Source organism: Lynx rufus, unplaced genomic scaffold, assembly GCF_022079265.1.
Source record: "Lynx rufus isolate CCGP_SWC_20201006 ecotype Redwood Valley unplaced genomic scaffold, mLynRuf1.p SCAF_6, whole genome shotgun sequence".
Taxonomy (NCBI): Eukaryota; Metazoa; Chordata; class Mammalia; order Carnivora; family Felidae; genus Lynx; species Lynx rufus.
The window spans coordinates 135,030,001-135,055,691 of NW_025814878.1; the positions used below are offsets into that span (position 1 = coordinate 135,030,001).

The following is a 25,691-nucleotide window of genomic DNA, read 5'->3' on the forward strand; positions in this document are numbered from 1 at the left end:
AATCTTCCATGACATTTGTACTTATTTATTTATTTTTGAAACAGAGTGAGACAGAGAGAGAACGAGCAGGGGAGAGGCAGAGAGAGGGAGGGAGAGAGAGAGAATCCCAAGCAGGCTCTGCACTGTCAACATAGAGCCTGATGTGGGGCTCTAACTCATGAACCGTGAGATCATAACCTAAGTCAAAATCAAGAGTCAGACACTTAACCAACTGAGCTACCCAGGTGCCTCTATGTTTTTAATTTGAGAGAGAGAGAGAGAGAGAGTTTGAGCACATAAGCAGGGGAGGGGCGAGGAGGGGGGGAGAGAAAGAGAGAGAGAGGGAAAATCTCAAGCAAGCTCCATGCTCAGTGCAGAGCCCCACCCAGGGCTCAATCCCACAATCCTGGGATCACGACCTGAGCCGAAATCAAGAGTTGGATGCTCAACCAACTGAGCCGCCCAGGCGCCCCAGTAGTTGAGTGTTGAATACCAATCCTACATAGAGTGTGGAAGCCTGTGGGCTATAGAATGCAGATGAGCAGGACTTCAAGTACCTCAAACCCCAGACACAGGAGGACTGTGACTCCTGGGGAGGCGGTCCACTGCTCGTCCCTTTGTTTCTTTCGTTGCTCTAAAAATCAGAGTCACCATGATAGTAATATTTCCCTATTCAACAGAAAGCTTGGTCTTTCAAAATTAGGATTTTGGACACAATTCCTTACACCTTAGTCATGTTCTAAACAAACAGACCTTGAGTCCATTAGTGGGCTTAATAAGTCAGGGACCATCTGCCCCATATTTAGGTCTCTGGGAAAAGTAAAATAGAAAGGATGAGGGAAAACTGAGGCTCCTTTCCTGAATTCTAGCTTATTTTCCATCGCATTTTTTATATTAACTAGGCAGATCAGAATCCTTAACAAGGCACTTATTTGACTTTTTGCAAGTGGGTAATAGCTCTTCATTTAGAGATTTCGGTATGTGGGCAGTTACATAAGCTGCCTTCAAGTCTCCAGGTCTCTAATCCTTGAGAGTTATGTACTGCCACATACATTTATATACTATCATAACTCAGGAATTGTGTGTGTGTGTGTGTGTGTGTGTGTGTGTGTGTGCATATTAAAAAGGCTCTATGTCTTTTGGGGTACCCCATATCAGTGCCCTATCAGGTACCCTATTTCAAACAGATGTCTCATTTTTCACTTTAACAAAATAAACCAGCATTTCCAAAAGTGTGGTCTGACAGAGAAAGATAAACACCATATGATTTTGCTTTATGTGGAATCTAAACAAACAAACAAACAAGCAAACAAAGAAAAAGCAGAAGCAGACCCATAAATATAGAGAACAAACTGATGGTTGCCAGAGGGGAGGTTTTCACTCTCAACGGTAACCTGACTGCACTATCCCTCCTCTTTCAATGAGGGCTAAGCTGGATACAAAAAGCAAAACCAGGGGCACCTGGGTGGCTCAGTTGGTTAAGCATCCAACTTCTTCTCGGGTCATGATTGCACGGTTCGTGGGTCAGAGCTCCACGTGGGGCTATGTGCTGACAGCTCGGAGCCCGGAGCCTGCTTCGGATTCTGTGTCTGTGTCTGTGTCTGTGTCTGTGTCTGTGTCTGTGTCTCTGTCTCTCTCTCTCTCTCTCTCTCTCTCTCTGCCCCTCCCCTGCTTGTGCTTTGTCTCTCAAAAATAAATAAAACATTCAAAAAGCCAAATCATGGGTACAGGTGCCCAGATTCCAATGGGAGTGATATGTGAATGCATCAGGATTGCAACCATCTACTTATATACTCTCTTACCTTTAAATAATAAACCAGAAGCTCGTTAAGAGCAGGGTCCGCGTTCAGGTTGACTAAGTAGCACTTATCATCTCCCACCTTGATACCCGATGTCTCCAGGGAAATCCCCATACTTTCAAGCTGTCGTTGTCTCTCCTGGGCACAAAAACAGACAAACACAGGGGACTCTATTTGTTGCTCTACTGACAAGATGTATCCATGGAAAGTTTACGTCACTCTTTCTGGGGACAATGCCAATGAAATCACACATCACAACCAAGTTTAGGGAGTCTCTAAAATGCGTGACGTCTTGTGTCCGTGTTAAAAGGGTGCTAAGAGTAAACCAGATACCATCTTCCGTTTAAGGGGTTTATAGTCCAGTCGAGGGGACAAGACCACATACCTAAATCAGAGGAGAAGAGCCCTGTGTCACCGGAGAGGAACAAGGTACTATGGGGCTTCCAAGGAAGGAGCCCATGATGTATTCAGAGACCAGGAAAGGCTTCAGGAAAAGAATATACTTGCGATGTCTCTTGAAGTATAAGAATTCCACAGGAAGAAATGGAGGAGAAGTAAGGTAAGAGCAAGGTGTTGTGAGGGCACAGGGAAGACTGGGCATATTGCCTGATTTCAGGTGATAATAACCCTAGTAAACGTGGGAAAGTCATGGGAGATGGGGGCAGGAAGTACTGATCTACAACAGCAAGCAAAACAAAGTCCCTTTTGTGAAAACTTATATTCTAGTAGAAAGAGACAGACCATAAAAGAAAAAAAACAAGAAACAAAAAAAAACCAGACAAGCAAAACAGAATTTCCAGGGATGATAAAGTGCCGTGAAGAAGTACGAAGCAATGGATGAGAGACAGGAAGTCAGCAGTACGTGTGTGGGGTACGTGAGCACGGGTCTGTGTGAGAATAACACCTACGAGAAACATATAAGCAAAAGGCTTGACTAGGTCCCAGTTACTGCTTTCAAGCTACCTGATTGGGATGGGCCAATATTTCCAAGTAGTCAGTGAGATTAAAATGTTCACAAAATGTATAGTGCAGATTCATAAAACACACCCACTCACACACAAGTGCACAATTAGTCGTTGCTTCATATCGTTTCTCAAGTAAAGTTCATACAACATTTTCTTACAAGCCCCCAAAATCAAATACACTGGGGAAAAGACCATGATGAGTGGTAGGTTATAAATTCTCGGCCAGTCAGGTAGCACACTTTGCCGGGTGATGTAAAATCACAAAATAGAAAAGCAGGAAACATTAACAGTGTTTCCTGTAGACCATGCCTGTTCCAGCTCAGTGCTCCTAGCAAATAAATGGACTAAATGGTAGTTGATAAAGGACAATGAAGTTACAGTCTCTAAAAGTGATCTTTGCAGTCTTGGTGAGCAGAAAGAGGTCCTTGAATGGCTTTGGGAGGATGATGAGTGGCTACGCAGAAAAGATGGCAAATGAAAAAGAATCACAAGATTTTAGGCCTAAATTATCGGGCTACCTGTGCGATTTCTTCTGTTTTCCTCAGCTTCTCTTCCCAAGTCACTGTTAGTTCTTTGATCAGCTTTTCAGATTCTTCAAGCTTCTCTTTTAGTTCAGGGGCCTTCATAGCCTTAAAATGAAACCAGAGATATCTGATTTTCTATTTTTTCCCACCATTATTCATAAAACAATCCTTTACTGTGCTTCTGAAGTGGCTATCAACAGTCTGTTGGAAGCAATTAAGTCATACACTGTCAGGGTGGACTTGTACATCTTTATTAATAAAAAGAAATGTAAGAATAAATGGCTGCTACTCTTTAGAGGGGAAAAGGAATACCAGTGCCCTGAATTAAACTGATACAAATCACTACAGAATAATTTTATCCATCGTACTTAAATTTCACATTTAGAGACCTAAAAGATGCTAAAGTTTGTCTTCAAAACAGAAACGTAACAAAGGTAACTTAAGCACTGTTACCTTTTTTTTTTTTCCCCAGCAAGACAGAGATCAACACACATCATCAATAAACACATCCCAGTGATAACCTACCAGGAAAAGTGAAGATTCTTCTCTTCTCTTTTATTTTATTTTATTTTATGTTAAAATTTTTAGCGTTTTTATTTTATTTTTGAGACAGGGAGAGACAGAGCATGAATGGGGGAGGGTCAGAGAGAGGGAGACACAGAATCTGAAACAGGCTCCAGGCTCTGAGCTGTCAGCACAGAGCCCGACGTGGGGCTCGAACTCACAGACCGCGAGATCATGACCTGAGCTGAAGTTGGACGCTTAACCTACTGGGCCACCCAGGCGCCCCTCTTTTCATTTATTTTAAAATTGGACTCTGGATCATTTAAAACTCCTTTTCTGGGGCGCCTGGGTGGCTTAGTCAGTTAAGCGTTGACTCAGGTCATAATCTCACAGCTCGTGGATTCAAGCCCCGTGTCAGGCTCTGTACTGACAGCTCAGAGCCTGGAGTCTGCTTTGGATTCTGTGTCTCCCTCTCTGCCCCTCCCCTGCAGTGCTCTGTCTCTCTCTCAAAAATAAATAAACATGAAAAAAAATTTTTTTTAATGGATGGTGATAAAAACCTTGTGTATTCATTACTCCCTTGGAAACAAGACATCTGGGTAAAAGGGTAGGAATTTCCCTCTGAGTCTGCAGAGTGAGAATAACTAAGGGGTCTAAATACAGATGTATATATATAAAGCTTTTTTAAGCTAAGCTTTTACTTGGGGGGCTTTACTTGGCAATGGCATGCTTTGACCCCCTATGGCAACATGAGCCTCCACAAAGTGTAAGCCCATGAACAAGAAAGATGGCAGACTTGGACAAGAGGCCACAGCGGCAATGTTGTGGACTCTCCCTGAGGTACCGAGGTCACAGCGGGAACAGAGTCTGCGAGGGACACTCAGTGCTGGGTATAAGGGGACACCCATGAAAACCCTAGGTGAACCCACTGTGGCTCCTCTTCTGTTCTCTTTGGCCAGGCATCATTCTACCATCTGGCCTGGATTACATGGTCATGGCAGAAAGGCAGGTTCAGAGACAAGAGGAAAGAAGGAGCTCATCCACGTATGTACTGACTGCAGAACCATTACATTTTCCTCCTAGGATCATGGCTCTTCAAAGTTTATTGGTATTTTTATATTTAAGTTTATTTATTCTTTTAAGAGAGAGAGAGAGGGAGTCTGTGAGTGAGTGGGGGAGGGGCAGAGAGAGACAGGAACGGAGGATCTGAAGCAGGCTGTGTGCTGACAGCAGAGAGCCCAATGTGGGACTCGAACTCACGAACCAAGAGATTCATGACCCGAGCCGAAGGCAGACGCTTAACCGACTGAGCTACCCGGGCACCCTTAATTTGTTTTTTTTTAATGTTTTATTTGTTTTTGAGAGAGGGAACAAGAAGGGGAGGAACAAAGAGAGGGGGACAGAGGATCCGAAGTGGGCTCTGAGCTGTCAGCACAGAGCCCAACGTGGGACTCGAACTCACAAACTGTGAGATCATGACCTGAGGTCAGACGCTCAACCGAATGAACCACCCAGGCCTCCCACAGTGTTTTATTTTCCAGGTGTTTTGCTACCTTCTTGGCATCAATGAAAAAGTATGTTTGATGCACTGAATGCTTATAATCATGATAATAACAGGAGGTAGCAACACTTATTGAGCACTTACGATGCACCAGCATTGTGCTAAGCGCTCTCCAGTATCAGTGTTGCACTAGGGGTTAGGGATGAAAACAAGGAATAAAACAAGGCTTCCTGCACTTCAGAAGCCCAAGCTGGAAGAAGACAATGCCTTGTCAGTGCAACTCCATGATCACCAACGAATGGGAAGTTCAGATCCTGGGCTGTGACTCCCTTTCTGTTTGCCTCAATCTCCTATTGATTATCTTTTTGACTAGAGAAGCTGATAGACAAAAAGTATTTCAACAGGGCCTGGTACACAAGTGCTCAAAAAATAATAGTATTACCCTCCACCCCTCCCCCCCTCGTTTACTACTCTCTCAGAAGGGAGGGGTCAGAAGGGAGTGGTATGAAGGAATGTGAACTCAGCAGCCCTAGGTCCACACCCAAGTGAGGCAGGGGGAAGCACGTGACTTACATTAAGGCACTTACTCGGCCTTCATTTCAGTCCTATTACCTATTTCAAATGAGCCGGATGCCTCACCCAGTAACTTGCAAAAAGCAATAGCTACTTAGAAGAGGGTGTGATTATTAAAGCTGGGTAAAGCCAAGGAAAGGTGGTAACAATGAGAAATGACCGATTTTGTTTCCTGCCAGGAGCTGATATACATGAAGCAAAATAAAAGATTTCTGAGTTCTTTTCCTAATGTTTCTCTTCCATCATGCTGCCTTCCCTGACTTAAGGAAGAGAGGACATAGAACTAATTTCTCTGAAAACCGCAAGGCCCTATGGGCACAGAGTGTACAATGTTAATAAAAACAACCCATTTGGTTCTTAGGATTTCACACTGGACAAGATCGGTGCCCAAGGGCCAACTGATCTACCAAGGCAAGCAATTAGGCAGTAGCAACAACTCACTTTTAGTTGATTGGAGGTTAAGTTCCTAGGACAGATGGCTATATGCTTAGCATACAGAAGATGTCACTCAGAAATGCCGAATGCACGGAGATGACCTAAAACTTCAGGCTACCACGTCCTCCCCGACTCAGATAGGACACGCCAGGGGATCTCAAAAACAGGGAGCACCAGGCTGATCTTACCTCAGCCTGCGAGAGCTGCTCCTTCAGTTTCTCTACCTCCTCCCGCAGCTCCCGGATGACTTTGGCATTGGGGTCCTCGTTCACAATGGCGTGGTTAACGATCCTTTTGGCTCTATCCGCGTATCGCAGGGTGGACAGGGTCTCCTCATAGTTGTCTGCTGCTGGGCTAATGGTGGCTATCATAGAGGTCTGGCTGTTGCCCCCCAAGTTATCCTGCAAAATATTTCCAGTAGCCTCTTAGGAAATGATCCCCATTCTGTGCACAACATGTATGATGGAAGCTGAAGACATGCATATATGACATTCTCTGTGAAGAAAATGTGTTGTGGAAATGGAACCGTATTTCATGAGTCATTTTATGATGAGGTGTGGTTTCTCTATAGTCACAACAACGAACAATGCCTGATGAATAGCGTTATCATGGGGGCAAAAGAGGCAACAGGAATGAGTTTTCATTCTGCATTCCTAGGAATTCGGATTAACAGTATTGGTGGGGGGTTGTGCTGTATCTGGTTAGCTCTGCACACACCTTTCAGCTGCCTCCTCTGAAACAGCCAGGTTTTAGTTGGAAAGGAACACACTAGAACAATGAATTACCTTAAGAAGCCAAGTGAGCACTGAATCTCGATAAGGCACAAATTTGTTTTTACCCTTGCCAGCTGCCTGGTCAGCCAGCGAGGATATAACCAACCCCAAGGTTGTAAGGGATCTGCCAAAAGAAAAAACATTTAGAAATTAGCTTTATGGAATGGTTATGTTGTTTGCATAAAACAATAATCGTTCCAGGCATTAGGGAAAAAGTATGCAGAACACCAAGGCCCTAAAGTTGATATAACCAAGTTTACATTAATTTGTCAAGAAGCTAAGAAAAAGAAAAACAGAAAGTAACTCCATTAATTTAAAAGAATGAATTCAGAATCCCTGTGAGAATCGATTCTGTTCAATCACAGGGCCTGTGAGACAAACATTTCAGAACCTGGGAGCATACATTTAAGCGATCATTCTAGGGAATTTTAATTTACTCCAAATATTATGTTGAAAGTCTGAACCATTTTACATTTTGGGTAGAATTCGGACCATTCGGGCTCTCATTTTGTTTTCCGTAATAACCACGTAACTTGAAGAGAACTTTTCCCTACATGTTACAGGGTAGCTGCCGTTCATCTGTTACAGCTGGCAAGTTTACTTCAGTCTGGAGTTTTTACAGCTGTACAGAACAATGACCCACCCAAGCAGAGGACAGCATATGGCTACTCTTTCAACACCTGCTACAGAGAGCAGCACTGGTGTCCCCCAAGAGCTGGTTAGAAACAAAGGCTCTTGGAAGCCTCCCCAGGCCTACTGAGTCAGAACGAGCGAAAGGCATTTCCAGGTGATTCACAGGCATGCTAAATTTTGAGAGGCCCTGGATGAACAATACCCAAGATGGTACATATATTTAACTGTATAGGCTCAAATCATGATGCTGGGAACAAAAGCACCAGCATGACTTAGGACCTTGTTACAAATGCACGTTCTCAGGCCCCACCCCATCCCAGACCTATAGACACTCGTGGTGGGACCCAGCACTCTGCTTTAACCAGCCCTCCAGGGGACTCTGGTACAGGCTGGAGTAGTCCCCTGAGCATTCCCTGGACGCTAACACATGTTCTCTGAACCTGGAGAAAAGATCACCACAAAAACAACAGATTTGCGGACTTGAGGGATGAAGAACATCCTACTGTGTCACAGTTAAGTACCAAGTACGCTTTAAAATTTTTTTTTTTCAACGTTTATTTATTTTTGGGACAGAGAGAGACAGAGCATGAACGGGGGAGGGGCAGAGAGAGAGAGGGAGACACAGAATCGGAAACAGGCTCCAGGCTCCGAGCCATCAGCCCAGAGCCTGACGCGGGGCTCGAACTCACGGACCGCGAGATCGTGACCTGGCTGAAGTCGGACGCTTAACCGACTGCGCCACCCAGACGCCCCCCAAGTACGCTTTTAAAAGGAAATCCCAAGTTTAGCAGCCAGAAAAGAGAGAACTCCTCAGGAGATCTCCCAGGAGTGCAGGGAAGCTTACATGATATCACAAAGAGAAAATGCTTTGTGAATGGTTAAAAAATTAAATGCTATGACCTATTTATAAAAACAAAAAAGAGCACAATTCAGCAAGTGACCAGAGTTTAGCATGAAGGACTAGATAGCTTTCTAATGTTAACAAGAGACTTCCATTAAATGAGTTGAAACAAAGCATATCTCTCACAAAACATAATTGCTCAAAGGTGAGTCACTTGAAAAGTCATTGAAATACAATGCAAACTCAAGAGGCAGAACACGAGCCAGAATTTTAATAATAGCCGTTCCTGCAAAGTGACATAAATACATACATTATAATTGACAGATTCAAAAGTTAAATCCACCCCAAAAGAAAAGAAAACATATGTCCATACAAAAAAACACTCTTGTACAAGAGTGTTCACAGCTGCATTATTCGCAATAGCCACAATGTAGAAACCACCCACATGTCTGTCCACCAAATGATGACTAAAGTGTGGTATGTCCTCACAGTGGACTATATTATTCAGCCACAAGAGAGGATTCTGACAGAAGCTACAACATGGATGAAGCTTGAAAAGTTACGATAAGTGGGGCGCCTGGGTGGCGCAGTCGGTTAAGCGTCCGACCTGAGCCAGGTCACGATCTCGCGGTCCGTGAGTTCGAGCCCCGCGTCGGGCTCTGGGCTGATGGCTCGGAGCCTGGAGCCTGTTTCCAATTCTGTGTCTCCCTCTCTCTCTGCCCCTCCCCTGTTCATGCTCTGTCTCTCTCTGTCCCAAAAATAAATAAACGTTGAAAAAAAAAAAATTAAAAAAAAAAAAAAAAGAAAAGTTATGATAAGTGAAAGAAGCCAAACACCAAAGGCCAATGTCCTGGGTTGAATACTGTGTACCCCAAATTCACGTTCACCAGAACCTGACATGTAATCTCATCTGGAAATAGGGTTTTTGCAGATGTGATTAGTTAAGAGGAGATGATACTGACTTAAAGACGGCTGTAATCCAATGCCTGGTACCCTTCTAAGACGGCTGTGAAGACACACAGGCAACAGGGGAGCAGGCCATGTGAGAACAGAGGAGAGATGGAAGAGATGTATCTACAAGCCAAGGAAGGTCAAGGAGAGCCAGCCACCACTAGAAGGTGGTAGGACAGAAGCATGCAACAGATTTTCCCTCTGAGCCCCAAGAAGGAACTAGCTCTGCCAATCCCCTGATTTTGCACTTCTGGCCTCCAGAATCGTAACAAAACAAATTTCTGTTGTTGTAAATTACCCAGTTTGTGGTAATCTTCTATGATAACATTGGGAAACTAATACAGCTGCATAATGATTCCATTATTATGAAATACCCAGATGGGGCGCCTGGGTGGCACAGTCGGTTAAGCGTCCGACTTCGGCTCAGGTCATGATCTCGCGGTCTGTGAGTTCGAGCCCCGCGTCAGGCTCTGTGCTGACCACTCAGAGCCTGGAGCCTGTTTCAGATTCTGTGTCTCCCTCTCTCTCTGCCCCTCCCCTGTTCATGCTCTGTCTCTCTCTGTCTCAAAAATAAATAAACGTTAAAAAAAAATTTTTTTTTAAAGAAATACCCAGAATAGGCGAATCTATAGGGATGAAAGCAGTGGTTGCCCAGGGCTGGGGTGGTGTAAATGGGGAATGACTTAGACACAAAGTTTCTCTGGGGATGATGGAAATGTTTTCAAATTTGATCATGATGATGGTTATACATTCTGATAAAAAAGCCACTGAATTGTACATTTTTAAATGGCAAAGTATGTGTATGTGAATCATTTCTCAATATAGCTGTTTAAAAAAAAAATTCAAGTTCAATCACTGCATCACTCCTCCCAAAGGTAACAACTTTAAGAAAGAACATGGCAAAAATAAACTACTGGGACTACATCAAAATAAAAAGTTTTTACACAGAGAAGGAAACAATCAATAAAACTAAAAGACAACTTACTGAATCTCAGAAGGTATTTGCAAATGACATATCCGATAAAGAGTTAGTACCCCAAAAATATAAAGAACTAATATGACTCAACACCCAAAGACAAATAATCCTATTAAAAATGGGCAGAAGACATGAATCGACATTTCTCCAAAGACATACAGATGGCCAACCGACACATGAAAAGATGTTCAACATCATTCACCATCAGGAAAATGCAAATAAAAACTACAATGAACTATCACCTCACATCTGTCAGAATGGCTAAAGTCAACAACACAAGAAACAAATTAGTGAGGATGTGGAGAAAAAGGAACCTTCATGCACTGTTGGTGAGAATGCAAACTAATACAGCCACTGTGGTAAAGAGCATGGAGGTACCTCAAAAAATTAAAAACAGAACTACCCTACGATCCAGTAATCACACTAGTGGATATGTACCTTAAAAATACAATAATACAGGGTGTGCCTGCATGGCTCAGTCAGTTAAGCATCTGGCTTTTGGTTTTGACTCAGGTCATAAGGTCATAGTTCATGGGTTTCAGCCCCATGTTGGGCTCTGAGTTGACAGTGCAGGGGCCTGCTTGGAATTCTCTCTTTCTCTCTGCCTGCTGCCCCCCCCCCCAATCCCATGCTCTGTGATCTCTCTCAAAATAAATAAACTTTAAAAAATTCAAAGGGATACTATTCAAAGGGATACATGCACCCCTATGTTTACTGCAACATTATCTACAAAAGCCAAATTATAGAAACAGCCCAAGTGTCCATCAGTAAATGAATGGATAAAGAAGATGTGGTATCTACATACAATGGAATATTATTCAGCCATAAAAAGAATGAAATCTTGTCATTTGCAACAACACAGATACAGCTAGAGAGTATAATGCTAAGCAAAATAAGTCAATCTGAGAAAGATAAATACCATATGATCCCACTCATATGTGGAATTTAAGAAACAAAACAAGCAGGGGTGCCCCGGTGGCTCAGCCGGTTAAGCGTACAACTTCTACTCAGGTCATGATCCCGCAGTTTGTGGGTTTGAGCCCCATGTCAGGCTCTGTGCTGACAGCTCAGAGCCCGGAGCCTGCTTCGGATTCTGTGTCTCCCTCTCTCTGCCTCTCCCCTGTTTGCAATGTGTGTCTCTCTCTCTCAAAAATAAATAAACATTAAAAATTAAAAAAAAAAAAAAACAAGCAAAGGAAAAAGAGAGACAAATCAAGAAATAGACTCTTAAGGCTAGAGAACAAACTGATGGCTACCAGAGGGGAGGGGGCAGGGGGATGGCGGTTCAAGAGTATACTTACCATGATGAAATAAAATTCAATTTAAAAAGTTAAGTAAAGGGGTGCCTGGGTGGCTCAGTAGGTTGAGCTTCCAACTCTTGATTTAGGCCCAGGTCATGATCTCATAGTTCATGGGTTTGAGCCGTGTGCTGACAGCACAGAGCCTGCTTGGGATTCTCTCTCTTCTCTCTCTCTCTCTCTCTCTCTGTCCCTCCCCCATTCCTTCTCTCCTCTCAATTAATAAATCAACATTAAACAATAAAAATAAAAAAAGATTTTCTCTCATTCTCTCTCTGCCCTTCTCCTGTGCTCTCTCTCCCTCTCTAAAAAAGAGAGAGAAAAAGAGGAAGGAAGGGAGTGAGGGAGGGAGGAAGGTAAGAAGGAAGGAGTTGAGAAAAGAAAGGCATGTGCTATATATGAAATAGAAGAAAGCAGAAATTTAAGGCAAAAACAAATTTCTGCTTTAATATAGCATATAGGGCATCTTTCACACTTCACAACTATCGAAATAAAATTTTCAGTTGAAAACAATTCTTTGAACAGAACCAGTGTTTAGGACTTAAACACGGCAAAAATTACTTCAATTCATACAGACTATAAAGAGCTCAGTGATTCCAAGGCCCATATTAGCAATCTAAAGGGAACAGTAGCCCTTGCTAGGAAAACACATTTTGGAGTTATGTATTTTTCATCCAGACAAAATCTAACTCTGCCTTGTGGCAACTGCTCCTACTTTCTAATTTGATAGTGTCAGGAGTGAAAAAAGAAGGGTCTGGGCACTCCTAAACAAGGGCACAAAAAAAAATCACACGAGTGCTTTGAGAGAAAACGGGCAAGGGTAGCACGATGTCATCAACGTCTACAGGACCACGTGCGTGTGCACTGAGAGCACCGAGCACGAGCACCGTCAGCAGGTAGGGCACGTGACCGGCCACAGCGGAGGGGCGGGGCTGGGCGGACATGATCACATGACTCCGTCTTGTGTGTACTCTACTCTGTACTCTGTAACTTAACCAGTTGGAGAAGGTTATCATTAGTAGAAGCCTTTTACCTGATCGTGTGCACATATTCAAAACAAGGACTCTGTCTTGACCCACTGCCTCCTTGGAACAAAAAGAAATGAACTGCAGAGTAAGGGGGCTCCATGATGGGTGAGGGGTAACCAGGTCATCCAGTGACAAGGTGGGGGTGCTACTGCTACGTTGGACCTGGAAGCAATGATTCACGGGCTTCTGAAAGTATGAAAGTTCAATGCGTGAAAACTGAACAAGGGGCTTAAGTATTTTAACAGTAATTTAATTCCTAGGGAGCTTAAGAATATAAGAAAATCACAAATTACTGGATCCTGCTAGCACTGCCTTCTCATGCTGGAGTCAAATGGGCGCTCACAGGTTTCCTGAACAGGGTGGGGCTGTTTGCAAATTTGAGAGGCTGAAAAAACTGCTCCAGGAATCTAATTCTACCAAAGCACAGCTCCTTTCCTGAACCTACAGGAGGTGGAGACAGTAAGGAAATTCTTAACCTTTCCAGAAGTTCTTGGGCTGGGGTGGCGGGCACAGAGTAAACACTGACTGGAGAGGACAGAAGGATTAGGCTAGGGGATAACATTTGTGAACAGACAGCCATGTTTTAAGACAGAGACTGTTAAAATCTACCTATCTATAACAATGGAGAATTTGAGACTAAAAAGAAAGTAAATACGGGAGCCTGGGTGGCTTAGTTGGTTGGGTGACCAACTTTTGATTTCGGTTGGGGTCATGATCTCATGGTTGGTGGGATAGAGCCCCTCGTGGGGTTCATGCTGATAGCTTAGATCTCTCCCTCCCTCTCTCTCTCTCTCTCTCTCCACCTCCCCCCACCTGCCCCCCTCCCCAGCTCATGCACACAGGTGTGTGCTCTCTTTCTCAAAATAAATAAACATAAAAAATATGAATAAATAAAACTTAGGAGGATCAGAAACAAAATAAAAGCAGCTCCAATGAATACAATCAATGAGATAAACCTGGTCATAAGCATTTTTTTTTTTCCTTTTCTGTACCTTCCTCCAACCTGCATAGTTTTCCTTGAAACTGTGACCACCGGATTCCTTCCCTTAACAGTGGATATGATGTGATGGGAGTTATCTGTACTCTCCAGGATGGATTTCAAATATTATATTATTTTACCTATTTTTCTAATGATCTTTTTCTAAGGTCATAATTGCAGTTAAGCATTGCTAGAATTGACTGTATTTGTATTTCTCTATCTTTTTCTACTTAAGGTTATGATTGCTTTGAGGGCAGAGACCTTGTTACATCATACAATTACTGTGCCTTGCTTACAGAAAGCGGTATCTGCTGAGTAAAACTGAGTCTAGAATATACTGAAGAACAGACCACGGATCTCTTTCTAAAAAAGGACTAATTCAATCATGGTTTTGGTACCCTCTGTGGATACTGACCCAACATCCATTCTCCCCTTCTTACTTGCTAACAGAACCCTGATTTTGCTGGGAAGATTATGCTGGGCTAAAAACTCCACTTTTCAGAGTCCTCTGTAGCTCTGGAAAGGCATGAAATCCAGCTCTGAGATATAGGGAGACCATACTGACTGGGTGGTCTTCCAAGGAAGCTTTGTTTGATAGAGAAGGTATATATTTAGTAGATATAAGCCAGAAGCTGGTGGTCCTTGGCCCTTCCTTCCCCCCCTGACCCCCTTGTTTGGAACACAGATAAGGATACAATGCCTAGAATGGCAGAGCCATCTTGAGGTCATGAGGACAAGGTGAACACACAGTAAGGTTAGTAGAGCTGTGTGCTTGATAGCATTTTTGAGGTGCTCTACAAGCCTCTGGACTTCTTGGTACATGGGGAAAAGAAATCCATCATTGGGTCATCACGACAGCTGTTGCTTATAGCAGAATGCAATCCTTGACTTTTAAAGAATAGTTGGAAGATAATGAAGTCAGTGGACTTGATTTAGTACTTTTCCCCAGTAAGTTTCCACTTGTATCAGAAAAGGAGAAACACAAAGAGTGTGTGTGGCAAAATGGGGGAAAGGCCAATGCCATCCCACGGCAGGAGTGGAAAGAAAGCCGTGGTACCTGCAGAACAGGCCCCATTCTGCCCCCCACTAGTTTCCAGTGGCCAGCACAAGTCATTCCAAGCCAGTGATTTGCATCTAACAAGTCCCATCTCCTGTCTCTTTTCCATTTCCAGCACTGTAGTGAAATACACCAACATATCCAAAAACAAGTTCTTTAGAATATCTTTTCTGGAGATTTTAATCTGTGTTATACCTAGAATTCTGTCATCAAATAAGTTCAGGGAATAAGTCAAAGTTAATATGGGATTCATTACTGAAGGATTTATTGGACATGTTAGCAGGGAAATCTCCAAAGGAAGGCTGTTTAAGCAGCTTTTCTCAAAACGATTTGCCCAAGGATCCTTTTCTTCCCAGAGCCACTTGAGGAACTAGTATTTTGCAAAACATGCTTTGAGAAACACTGAAGTCGCAATGTCACATGCCCCCAAAACATGTGGCTCCTGCATCCCAAGAAGATTTTTGCTCTGTCCTTTGTGGGGTTCTCGCGGTAGATGCAAAGATGTTTATTCAGACTTTCTTCCCACATCCTTGGGCCCTGCGATGCACGAGTGGTAAACTGATAACCAACCTCCCCGCCCCAGCAGCCCTTGAATAATGGACTGAGGCAGGCCATTTTTACTCTCCCCAGGTACAAGTTCATGTTTGGTTAAGCAGGCAATATCCGTTTAAGCGAGATTTCCGAGAGGAAATGATTAAAAGTCACGGAAAGTACTCAAGAAGGAAAAAAGGAGGATTGGGTCATGTGAAACATCAGAAATACGAGACTTCTAGTTTACTATATCATAACACAATTATTTGACAGAACCCAAAGAGTAACATATATTAGTATCCCTAGAACAAATGTTGAGTAGAGCCCATTTGGGGAAATGTTTAGTATATACTTTATTGTCACCCACGGTAATTGAAGTGGAACGGAGACCCGGAATGATACTTGTTAGATGAACATTGCTTGCATTTAATAACTGCCCATTGCTGAGAAGATGGAGCTGTTTTCAGCGTCAGTCCCCAGGGTATTAGCTGGTGTTCCGTGATGTGAGTGAGCTCCTAGAGAAGCTAACCCGCCGGGCTCCAGCAGCAGAGACAGGCGTCCTCATGTCAGCCTCAACGGACAGGCAGAGCAGCAGACTGAGTGTTCAGGCGGTCCCCTGAGGATGGTCTACGGGCCTGTTCCCCTCACGCCCTGAGCAGGCCACGGTGGTGCTGCCACACAGGTGTTTCGGCTCACCAAATGAAGGAATAATGCGTGCTTTAAAGCTCTTAAGAGCTTACGGAGAGATGAGGCTCTGAAATCCATAGCCCATTAAGAAACACTAATATCTGTGTGAAGTCCCTGACAGGTCTGTGTAAGAGGATTACTAATGTTCCATCGAAAGAAGCCCAAATAGGAGGCCGAGGGAAAGCTTAGGAAACATGTCAGAGATGGCTTTAATTTTAGCACTCGACAGGGCACTGATTTTAAGGCTTAAAAAGCCATTTGTGGAACTATCAGGCAGCCCTTTTGATGTATTTTATTTTTATTTTTTTTACCTTGTTAGTACACACTTACGCAGCGCTTACTCTACGCTAGGCACTGTTCCAAGAAGCACTTTACAAATAGTAACTAATTTAATCCTCACAGTAAACCCACTCACAGGCTGCTTCCTCATCTGTGTTTTACAGCTGAGGAAACTGAGGCACAGAAATGTCACACAGTTAGGTTCTATAACAAAGAAGTTCCATTCGATAGGTTTCCATTGCACATAATGTATTATGACTATCCCTCCAAGGGTCTTCCTTCCCCGTTGGATCTTGACCTTCCCAAGGCCAGGGTCCCATCTACCCTTTCCTGTGTTCTTTTTCTTTTTTTTTTTTTTTTTAAAGTAGGCATCATGCCTAACATGGAGCCCAACATGGGGCTTGAACTCACGACCCTGAAATCAAGACTTGAGCTGAGATCAAGAGTTGGATGCTTAACCAATTGAGCCACCCAGGCGCCCCTCTTCCCTGTGTTCTTATGCCCAGTCAGCGTTCAATACATACTGGCTAAATGGATCAAAAAGTGTAGGCCTGCATGTCTTTTTTGAGATCCTTGGGGCCACATGTGTGCAGAAATTCAGAATTTTTTGAATTTTAGGAAGTATAGTGCATACATCACACATGACCATGGGTAGGTCTGGGACAGCAGCCCATAATACAATACATTTACATTTCTACAGCTAAACGTATGAGTGGCCACCCTAAATGAGTAAACAAAGACTATAAATATGGATAAAGACTAAGAGAGCCTCATGGGAGTTCAGGTGAGGCTCCACCAACAAGCAAGCTGTGAAGAAAAAAAAAAAAGCACTTGGTTTTCAGAGCGTTCTGGATTTTGGAACGGCAGGTGAGGGACGGAGGGCCAATTTCCATGAAGATCTCTAAGCTGTGCTGACCCCAGGGAACCTTCCAGTGGAGAGACGATGTCCCATTCATACGGTCTCTATGTACCAATGACCAGAGCGAGGGCCTGGAGGACACGTGCTGGAGACCTGGGCCTGGCCTGGACTTTAGGGGCATATGCACCTACTCAGGGGGATCAGAGAGGTATATGGGGAAAAGAAAACAGCCCTGGACTGGGGCGCAGTGGAAAAGGTTCAGAGGCAGCTTCCCTCCCCCTGAACCGGTTATTTTGGGAAAAGCATAAGACCAACTCGGCAAGCATCCACAGGCTGGCCAAGGTGTCATAAAAAATAGTTCCGTGCTTACACGTTGGCTTAAGTAGCATGTCTCAACATTGTCTGGCCAGAAAAAAAAATCCTCCTTCCTTTCATTTTGTTCAAGCGAAGTGACTTCCTATTGTCCTAAACTATGTGCTCCTCATGCTCTAACAAATCACCACAAATGCAGTGGCTTAAAACAACACCTATTTTCTGACAGTTCTGGAGGCCAGAAGTCCAGAACATGTCTCATGGGGCTAACATCAAGGTGTCAGCAGGGCCGCCCTAGGGGACCGTCTGTCTCCTTGCCATTTCCACCTTCCACAGGCTTCCCGCATTCCGGGGCTCACGGCCCCTTCCTCCACCTTCAAACAAGAGCTGGACGGTGAAGGCTTTCCATCACTCTGCATCACTCTGACCAACTCTGGCCCTCCTACCTCCCTCTTTCACTTTTAAAGAGCTTTGTTTTTATTTTTTTTTTAACTTTTTACATTTATTTTGAGAGAGAGAGAGAGACAGAGCGTGTGAGTGGGAGAGAGGCAGAGAGAGAGGAGAGAGAATTCCAAGCAGGCTCCACACTGTCAATGCAGAGCCCAACACAGGGCTTGAACTCACGAACTGTGAGATCACGAATGGAGCCGAAATCAAGAGCCAGAAGTTTAACAGACTGAGTCACCCAGGTGTCCCTAAGGAGCTTTGTTTTTACATCAGGTCCACCTGGATAATCTCCTCATCAAAAAATCTTAATCACATCTGCAATACCCTCAGCCTTTCAAGGTCACGTATGCAAAAGTTTTGGGGATTAGGACAAGGACATATTTAGGGGGCGGGGAGGCAGTATGTCTACAACAATATCTAAATTTCTTTTGCATTCCCAGCGTCTAATGCAGTGCCAGACACGAGCAGAGGCTTAATCAATGTCTGCTTGGCCTTCATCCATATTACTTAAATGTCTCCAACCATCAACTTCCTCATCTATCAGTAGATAAAAATACCTATTAAGAGCCTCACATGAAATAATGCAGACGAAAGTGCTCTGAAAACTATAAAGAACCAGCAGACAAGATCCCACTGACTAGTAGTGGGGAGTACATGCATCCATTTGTGAAACAGCTAGCATATAAATAAGGAACGACAGCATGATGCTAAGAGGATTCCATTCAATTTGGTAAGCCATTATGGAAGACAGTTGCTGGGGATCTAAATCGTGTTATCACGTGGCCTTGAGGTAGTCCAGCTTGGGACATGGCCTAATTTAGTGCCCAAATTAAAGAGGGCGCTATAATGTCTACTCTGGGGCAAAAGCATCAACTAGGACTCTTGCAGGCAAACAGAACACATGGTCACCCCAAGTATACTGCCTGGGGGTTTCACCCAGCTCAGTCACCACAAGTATAATGGCCCTGGAGCCAGAATGCCTGTGACCCGATGCAGATCCACACTCAGACCTCTGAGACCTGGGGCACGTTATTTAACCAATCTCTGTCTTGATTTTCTCATCTATAAAATAAGGATAACAGACACCCCCCGCCCCGTCCCCGCCCCTGCAACGCTAAGGTGAGGATGAGGTATTACATGTGGAGCATTCAGAACAGCGCCTAGAACACAGTAAGAGGTCAGTACAAGTTAGTGATCATCACCCTTCAAGGCCAGCCATACTCTAATTTCTCACACATTCCCAGCACAGAACTTCTAGCGTTTTCCCATACGCCCAGCCAGAAGGCAAAGGGCTGGCATGGCTTAGCAGCAGTAAACAAATCTCTACGAGGACTGGCAATCTTTCTGTTGACACCTGCTTCCTAATACCCCCCTTTCTGCTTTCCCATCCCAGCTCTTGAGCTCACTGTGGATCACAGAGCTGCAGCCCAGGCCTGGGCTCCTACAGAGCTTTGTCATGAAATCTAGCAAAACCCTTTGTTATTAGAGAGGGAGACAGGCTGACTGGAAGATTAACTCCCTAAAGCAGCAGTCTCTGCAGTGAGTGCCGCTGTGTCCAGCTGATAGAGGGGGTGATATCTTACTTCTAATTTTAAACTTCGGAACACTAAAATTATAATGTGCTAGCGTCATTTTTAAAATGCAAGTGGCACCAACATGTTCCTGCCTCTATTACCCCTTGTCACTTCTGTCCTAAATGAAACCCCAAGTTATGTCTCAGCAGAAAGATGTTACAAGCACAAACTAAACTACTTCTGCAGAACTTAAAAAACAATTTTTTTTTTTTTACTGTTTATTTATTTTTGAGAGAGACACAGAACGCAAGTGGGAGAGGGGCGGAGAGAGAGGGAGACACAGCATCCAAAGCAGGCTCCAGGCTCTGAACTGTCAGCACAGAGTCCGATGCGGGGTTCAAACCCACAAACCGCGAGATCACGACCTGAGCCGAAGTTGGACGCTTAACCGACTGAGCCACCGAGGCGCCCCTCTTCTGCTGAACTTTTATGCTATTTACACAGGTTATAAAAATAATAGCTGCAATAATTAATATTGATGCGGTGCCAGGCATTGTTCTAAGCCCATTATGGGTATTTGAGCTCCAACAATTCTATGAAGTAGGGACTATTATTATCCCCCATTTACAGATGAGAAAAAGAAAACACAGAAGGGTAAAAGGAAGGAATGAACTCTGACAGTCTGGCTTCCTCTGCTTCCTCTCCTGCTGGAAAGCCAAGCTCACTCTGGCCCAGCAGGTGTCATCCTGGGAGACTAGTTACAGAAAACAAGCACTTCACCTGCCTGTGTGCAGAATGCCTTCATCTCCTTTGTCTGTCTGGCAAACTCCTACACATCCTGCACCACCCTGCCCTCTGTCAGCCTCCAGTGTGCATCCCTGGGCGCACTGAAGGCAAACAGTGAGTTTTCGATATGGCAGGTATTCAGTAACTGCTCCATTTTTTTTTAGGTATTGATGTTTAAACAGCATTAGCCATACAAAGGGCTTCAGAGCAGCTTTTGTTTTCAGAGTACGCTCCTTGGGTTAATCTAAGACAGAATTTGATTTAGAGAACTGTGATGTGCACTCACGCAAGACCTCATCATACACGAGGATACCCTGCGGGCCGCGGCACAGAGCTTCACGCACATAAACCTCACGCGTTTCGGCAGAGGCAGGCTGTTGGTTTTCCTCAGCTCAGTTTACTAAAGCTACACCGACCCAGAACCACATGCCGCCGGAACCATTCGATCGCTTCTAACGCAACAAGTCCCCCAGACACACACGCAGCCCGGCGTCGCCCCGGCCACCTTACTTGTTAATGTTGCTGCCTTCTTTCAGTCGCTCTCCCGCGGCTCCTGTTTTGGACACTCTCTCGCTACCCGCCAGGTCTACCAGGCTGACCTTACTGACCTTCTCTCCGGAGTTCTAGTTGGAGGAAACAGGACAACGACACACGTGAGTGCAAATGCAGATGTCTACGCGGATGTTGGTACTGTAACTGAGGGCAGCCTCAGCGGCCAGGCCCCTGCAGCAGGGCAGGTAAGAAGCTATGCAGACTCGCCCCTGCACGGTCAAATTTAAACTGCCGTGCGAACGCAGTGTTTGTTGTATAGCTGAGGAGCAAGCACGCTCAGCTTTCAGAATATAGTCAGGAAGCGGGAGGTTTTCTGTGCCGTTGAGGAAACACCACCACATGAGGATGCCTGCATATTCAGGTCAAATTCCTCTCCTTTCGAAAAAGTGTTCTTTAGGCTAAAGATTGTGGTTTTTTTTCTTTAATAGCTCTTAAGGGTTATGAGGTAGACACAGCTGTTTTTAGGGGAATTTCAGGATGAAAGTATACATATTAAAAGCTGTATGGCGACATCATCACCCTCTTTAGGGAGTTTACACAAGAAACCCTATATTTTTTTAAAGTTCTATATAAAGGAAGACCTAATAAACTAAATGATTTAAGCAAAGTGGCTCAGCTAGTAAGTAGGAAAGCCCACACAAAATTCTCAGCAGCAGAACCCAACCCAAACACTTCACTGCTGCAGATATCTGAGTTCTTTTATTGCCACCAAAGGCTCCCCGCTGTCCCTCACCCCAGACTGCAGGTCGTAAAGCGTCTGCGTGATTATGATGTTGAACACAGCATGGGAGCGGCTACTTTCTTCATTCATGTTGGTTGCAGCTACGGTCCGAGACTTATTTCCCTCAGACATCAATGACTCAATATCCTAGAGGCAAAGCATAAGGAAAACATCAGAAGCAAACACATGGGAATGCGGTCCCGCCTACCAGGTGTACAGATTAATGACCATCCCTGGGACGCAGGGTCACCGCCCTTCCACCCGAACCTCCGCGGGGCACGGTGGGAGCCTTTACCTCCCTCTCCGCTTTCTAAGATACGAGATGTTTCCCCCAGTCTGGCCCTCCCACAATTGTCCCCTTTCTCTGTTCAGCACCTTTTTTTGCCCCAGCAAGTTCCTAGGGAAGAAAAGAAATGTATATCGAGCTCCAGATAGCAACAGCAGTGACCTTATTTTATTCTAACTCTCCTGTGCTTCACACTCTGCATGGCTGTCTACTGCTTTTGTGTCCCCCTCCTCCCACACCGTGCTTCTCCAAGGACAGGGACTTTTCCTTATTCATCCTTGTACACCTGTCTTCGAACACTGGGAACCTATAGGCTCTCACACAATGTTTGATGAATAAGTTTTATAAAAGATGCATTCTCCTGATGTTACCCACAGAACACTGACGTTCATGGAGATCAAGTTAACTTTTCCTACATCTAGTCAGAGACAGAGCGGGGAAGCAAGTCACAAGCTCCGTGGCTCTTACTAATAAGTGACAGGGTGAGATGGACACTGACCCCCAGCACACTGAGCTAGGACCCACACACCTGAGCGAAGGTGCTGACTTAGCACCTTTACGCCAGAGAGTTTTCCATTTGCTTCAGCACCTAAGTGCTTCTAGGTCAGAGTGATGACTGCACTCTGGTTCTGATTTGAGCAACACTAAAACCTTCTTCATCTAAATGGCTGGAGGGAGTTATCTCACAGATTAATTTTAGTCACACTGAGTCCAAGGTGACGATGGGACGGCCACAACCTCCAGACCACACACCTAGATAGAGGATGTTTTGGCTCACTCGTCTGTCTGCATCCCTCAGCAACACAGAGCAGGTTGTTTTGGGGGGTTTCCGGAGCAGTGACAGTAGAAGCAAGGTCAAAACATCTAGTCGGGAATATATAGAGGCGTTAAAGTCAAGTAGCAGGAGAATGAGACGGGTCAGTCAATGGAGAGAGGAGCAATTCGGACAAACAGAAGAACCAGAAGAGTGAAAAGCAATGGAAACGGGCACAGGAGACCCTGTCAGAGGGAGGAGCGTGAATTTACTACCCAACACTGCTTATGTGCATCTAGACTTCTCTAGGAGGACATCACTGGCAACCTTGAGGAGGCCATTTTCAAGAAAGTGGTATGAAAGAAAATATTCAGCAACTCAAAATGCCGAGCCTCTTAGCCACACTGTAATGCCTTCACAACAAAGCAGGTTGAAGGTGTTTCTTTCCATGTAGGGGATGTTGCTACTGGGCTCCCGAGACCACACGTGGTATCAATATGCTATAAAGCATTCACATAAAAAATATATTCAACGTTACTTACATGCTTCAATTTACCACCATTTTTTTTTAATGACTTTTTTTTTTTTTTAATGACACTTACCTCAAAACTAGTGACAGCCAGCTGGGATAAACCATCTACATATGGCCCCAACACTTTATGCTCTCGAACTTTAAGAGACTGTCTATTCCTTTGGGAGGAAGGAAAAAGGAATGAATGAATCAGACCAAACTGGGAAGCTTTTCTTTCTTTTTAAGTACTCAGAAACTAAGATTGCAATATTTTTAATGATCAAAAAAAAATTCTAAAAGCTACTTTATTTGGATTAGCAAAACAGCATTCCATATGAGGAATATCTTTTATACTCTGATTTCTATTTAAAGTAGCTTACTCTATTTAAAAAATTCCATCTTTACTCCCAAACTAAACACCCAGGACACAGAATACTAGGTTAGGCGAACTTGCTCTAGTAGATGAACTTTAGTTTTACGTAGAAGAAAAGGAAGGAAGGAAGGAAGGAAGGAAGGAAGCCCTTTGGAAGACAGTTGGGCAATACCTCATAAAGTAAGAGATTCAGTATCTTATTGCCCGCAAGTCCACCCCAGATGCAGTCCCTAGAAACCCCGACATTTTCAACACCCAAGAGGACACAACAAGAATGCTCAGAGCGGCACCGTAGCAGTAGAAAGTGGAAACCACACAGGCGACAGGCGTGAGACAGGCTATGGTAATCATATAATGGAACACCAAAAAGCAGTAAAAGTCAATGCATCCTTCATATCATCAGAATGAATGAATCATGAACAGGAAACTACAAGTCAATGAAGGACATATATATGATAATGTCACACATAGTTTCAAATTGTGCAAAATTATGTGCAAACTTTAAGAGCGGTGAAGATAATGAGAAACATAAAATTCCTAACAGTGGTTACCCTGGGGAGGGGTAGGGAATGGAATGGAATCCAAGAGAAACACATAGGGGCTCCAAAAATATTGGTCATGTACCATTTTATTAAGCCAAATGGTAAAGAGGGTAGTCAATTTTATTATTATTTATATCTTACATGTGTTATAAGTGTTCTTTCATATGCAAATAGTTAGTAACTTTAAAGTAAATATAAACATTTCCCACGATTGGTTCACTTCCTTGTCACCTACCATTTTGATCGTATACCTTTGGTAACACCCTTGACCACACAGCAGCTAGAAGCATATAAAATAATCCAGGATTCTGAATTGTATTTAGAGAATGACCTGAACACACAGAGACACCCCACAGACTTGAAACACAGGGTCAAAATGCACCACAGTATTAACAATGGTTATTTTTAGTTTTGAGGGATTATAGGTCATTTTTAGTTCTTACTACGTTTTGCCTATTTTCTGAATTTTCTATGAATATGTGTTAATTTTAAGTCAGTAAAAAAAAAATTAAGGAAGAAAAGTGAATGACCCTTTTTCTCTCTATGAATCAAGCTCATCTGGTTTTTATCACCTCATTTTTAAAAAGTACCGATGTGGGGATTTCCCCTTGGGTCCACTGACTCATAGTCTCTACGGGTGGGGCTCAGGCCGGCACATTCTTAAAAAGCCCCCCAACGTGATTCCAGCACACAGCCCAGGGAGAGAATGGCTTGCCCGGGCTGAGTTCTTTCAAGCCTTCAAGCACTTACTCTAATTTAGAGCTGCTGCTTTCCACATGAATGGGAGAACCAATGTGTCATTCTTAACTCAATTTGTATGAACAAGCCATGGTAGCAAAAATAATACCAACAGTAAAAACGTCTTTTTAAATGGCATACGTAAGCAACTTTATACATGAATTTAGGATAAACTACATGTACTGGGTCTACCAGCAGGCTTTGGTTTCTCAGCGAATGAACTGAAACCAGAGCAGTGACCCAATGGCTCAAATAAATATATTCACTTGCAGTTTTGACTTAAGGATCATTTACAATTATTACCCCCCATTATAAGCTTAATTGCAACCACTAACTTACCCTTTGGGGTCTAAAAGATCCCGAACTTTCTCATTATAAATTTCCATATAGGATACTTCGACTTTAAAGGTCTGTGACTCATTTTGCTCTAGGGAGATCCTTTTAAATAAAGCACAGCAGAGCCTTGGAATAAGGCCCAGCTGCTCAGCACTGCCCATCATGGAGAAGGATTTTCCTGAACCTGGAGAAGATCAAGCAGAAAGAAGGGAGGAAGCAGAGGAAGTGAAACATAATGCTTCCATCATATGAGTTTCCTACATACACACACCAGGGTCACATAGCAGATGTAGCAAACATTGCCCTCAAACTCATGCCCTCGGGCAGTAAGGCAACTATTCTTTCTATAACACGCATGGTCTCCAGTTTGACAGAGGGATGCCTATAAATATAACCACTACAGATACATGATCTTGAAAAGTATGTATAGTAAGTATCCAGTATACATTATTGAGTAACATTGACAGTCCTTAGCCACAAAAATAGTTTATTTTTGTGAAAGTATCCTCTCACCGAGTCTCCTAGCTGTCCTGTGATGTGACAGCAGGGAGTACTGGCATGACTTAGTCTAACTTTATAACTGAAGCAATGTTAATGGCTGAGCCCCTAGCATGCTTCTGTTCTACGTGTTCCAAGCGCCTGTCTCA

At 43.8% G+C, this 25,691-nt stretch overlaps 1 protein-coding gene across 3 annotated transcripts in view; it reads right to left on the bottom strand.

The window, feature by feature from the left end:
* KIF13A (kinesin family member 13A) overlaps positions 1–25,691 on the bottom strand; it is a 209,641-nt gene that overhangs the window by 60,123 nt on the left and 123,827 nt on the right. For all 3 annotated transcript variants that reach the window (XM_047101542.1, XM_047101541.1, XM_047101544.1), the window contains exons 6-13: positions 25,048–25,228; positions 23,147–23,234; positions 21,517–21,651; positions 20,742–20,854; positions 7,066–7,177; positions 6,469–6,681; positions 3,262–3,372; positions 1,782–1,916 (exon numbers count right to left, since the gene is read on the bottom strand). In XM_047101542.1, coding sequence (XP_046957498.1) covers positions 1,782–1,916; positions 3,262–3,372; positions 6,469–6,681; positions 7,066–7,177; positions 20,742–20,854; positions 21,517–21,651; positions 23,147–23,234; positions 25,048–25,228 — 1,088 coding nt within the window. The remainder of the gene's footprint in view (positions 1–1,781; positions 1,917–3,261; positions 3,373–6,468; positions 6,682–7,065; positions 7,178–20,741; positions 20,855–21,516; positions 21,652–23,146; positions 23,235–25,047; positions 25,229–25,691) is intronic.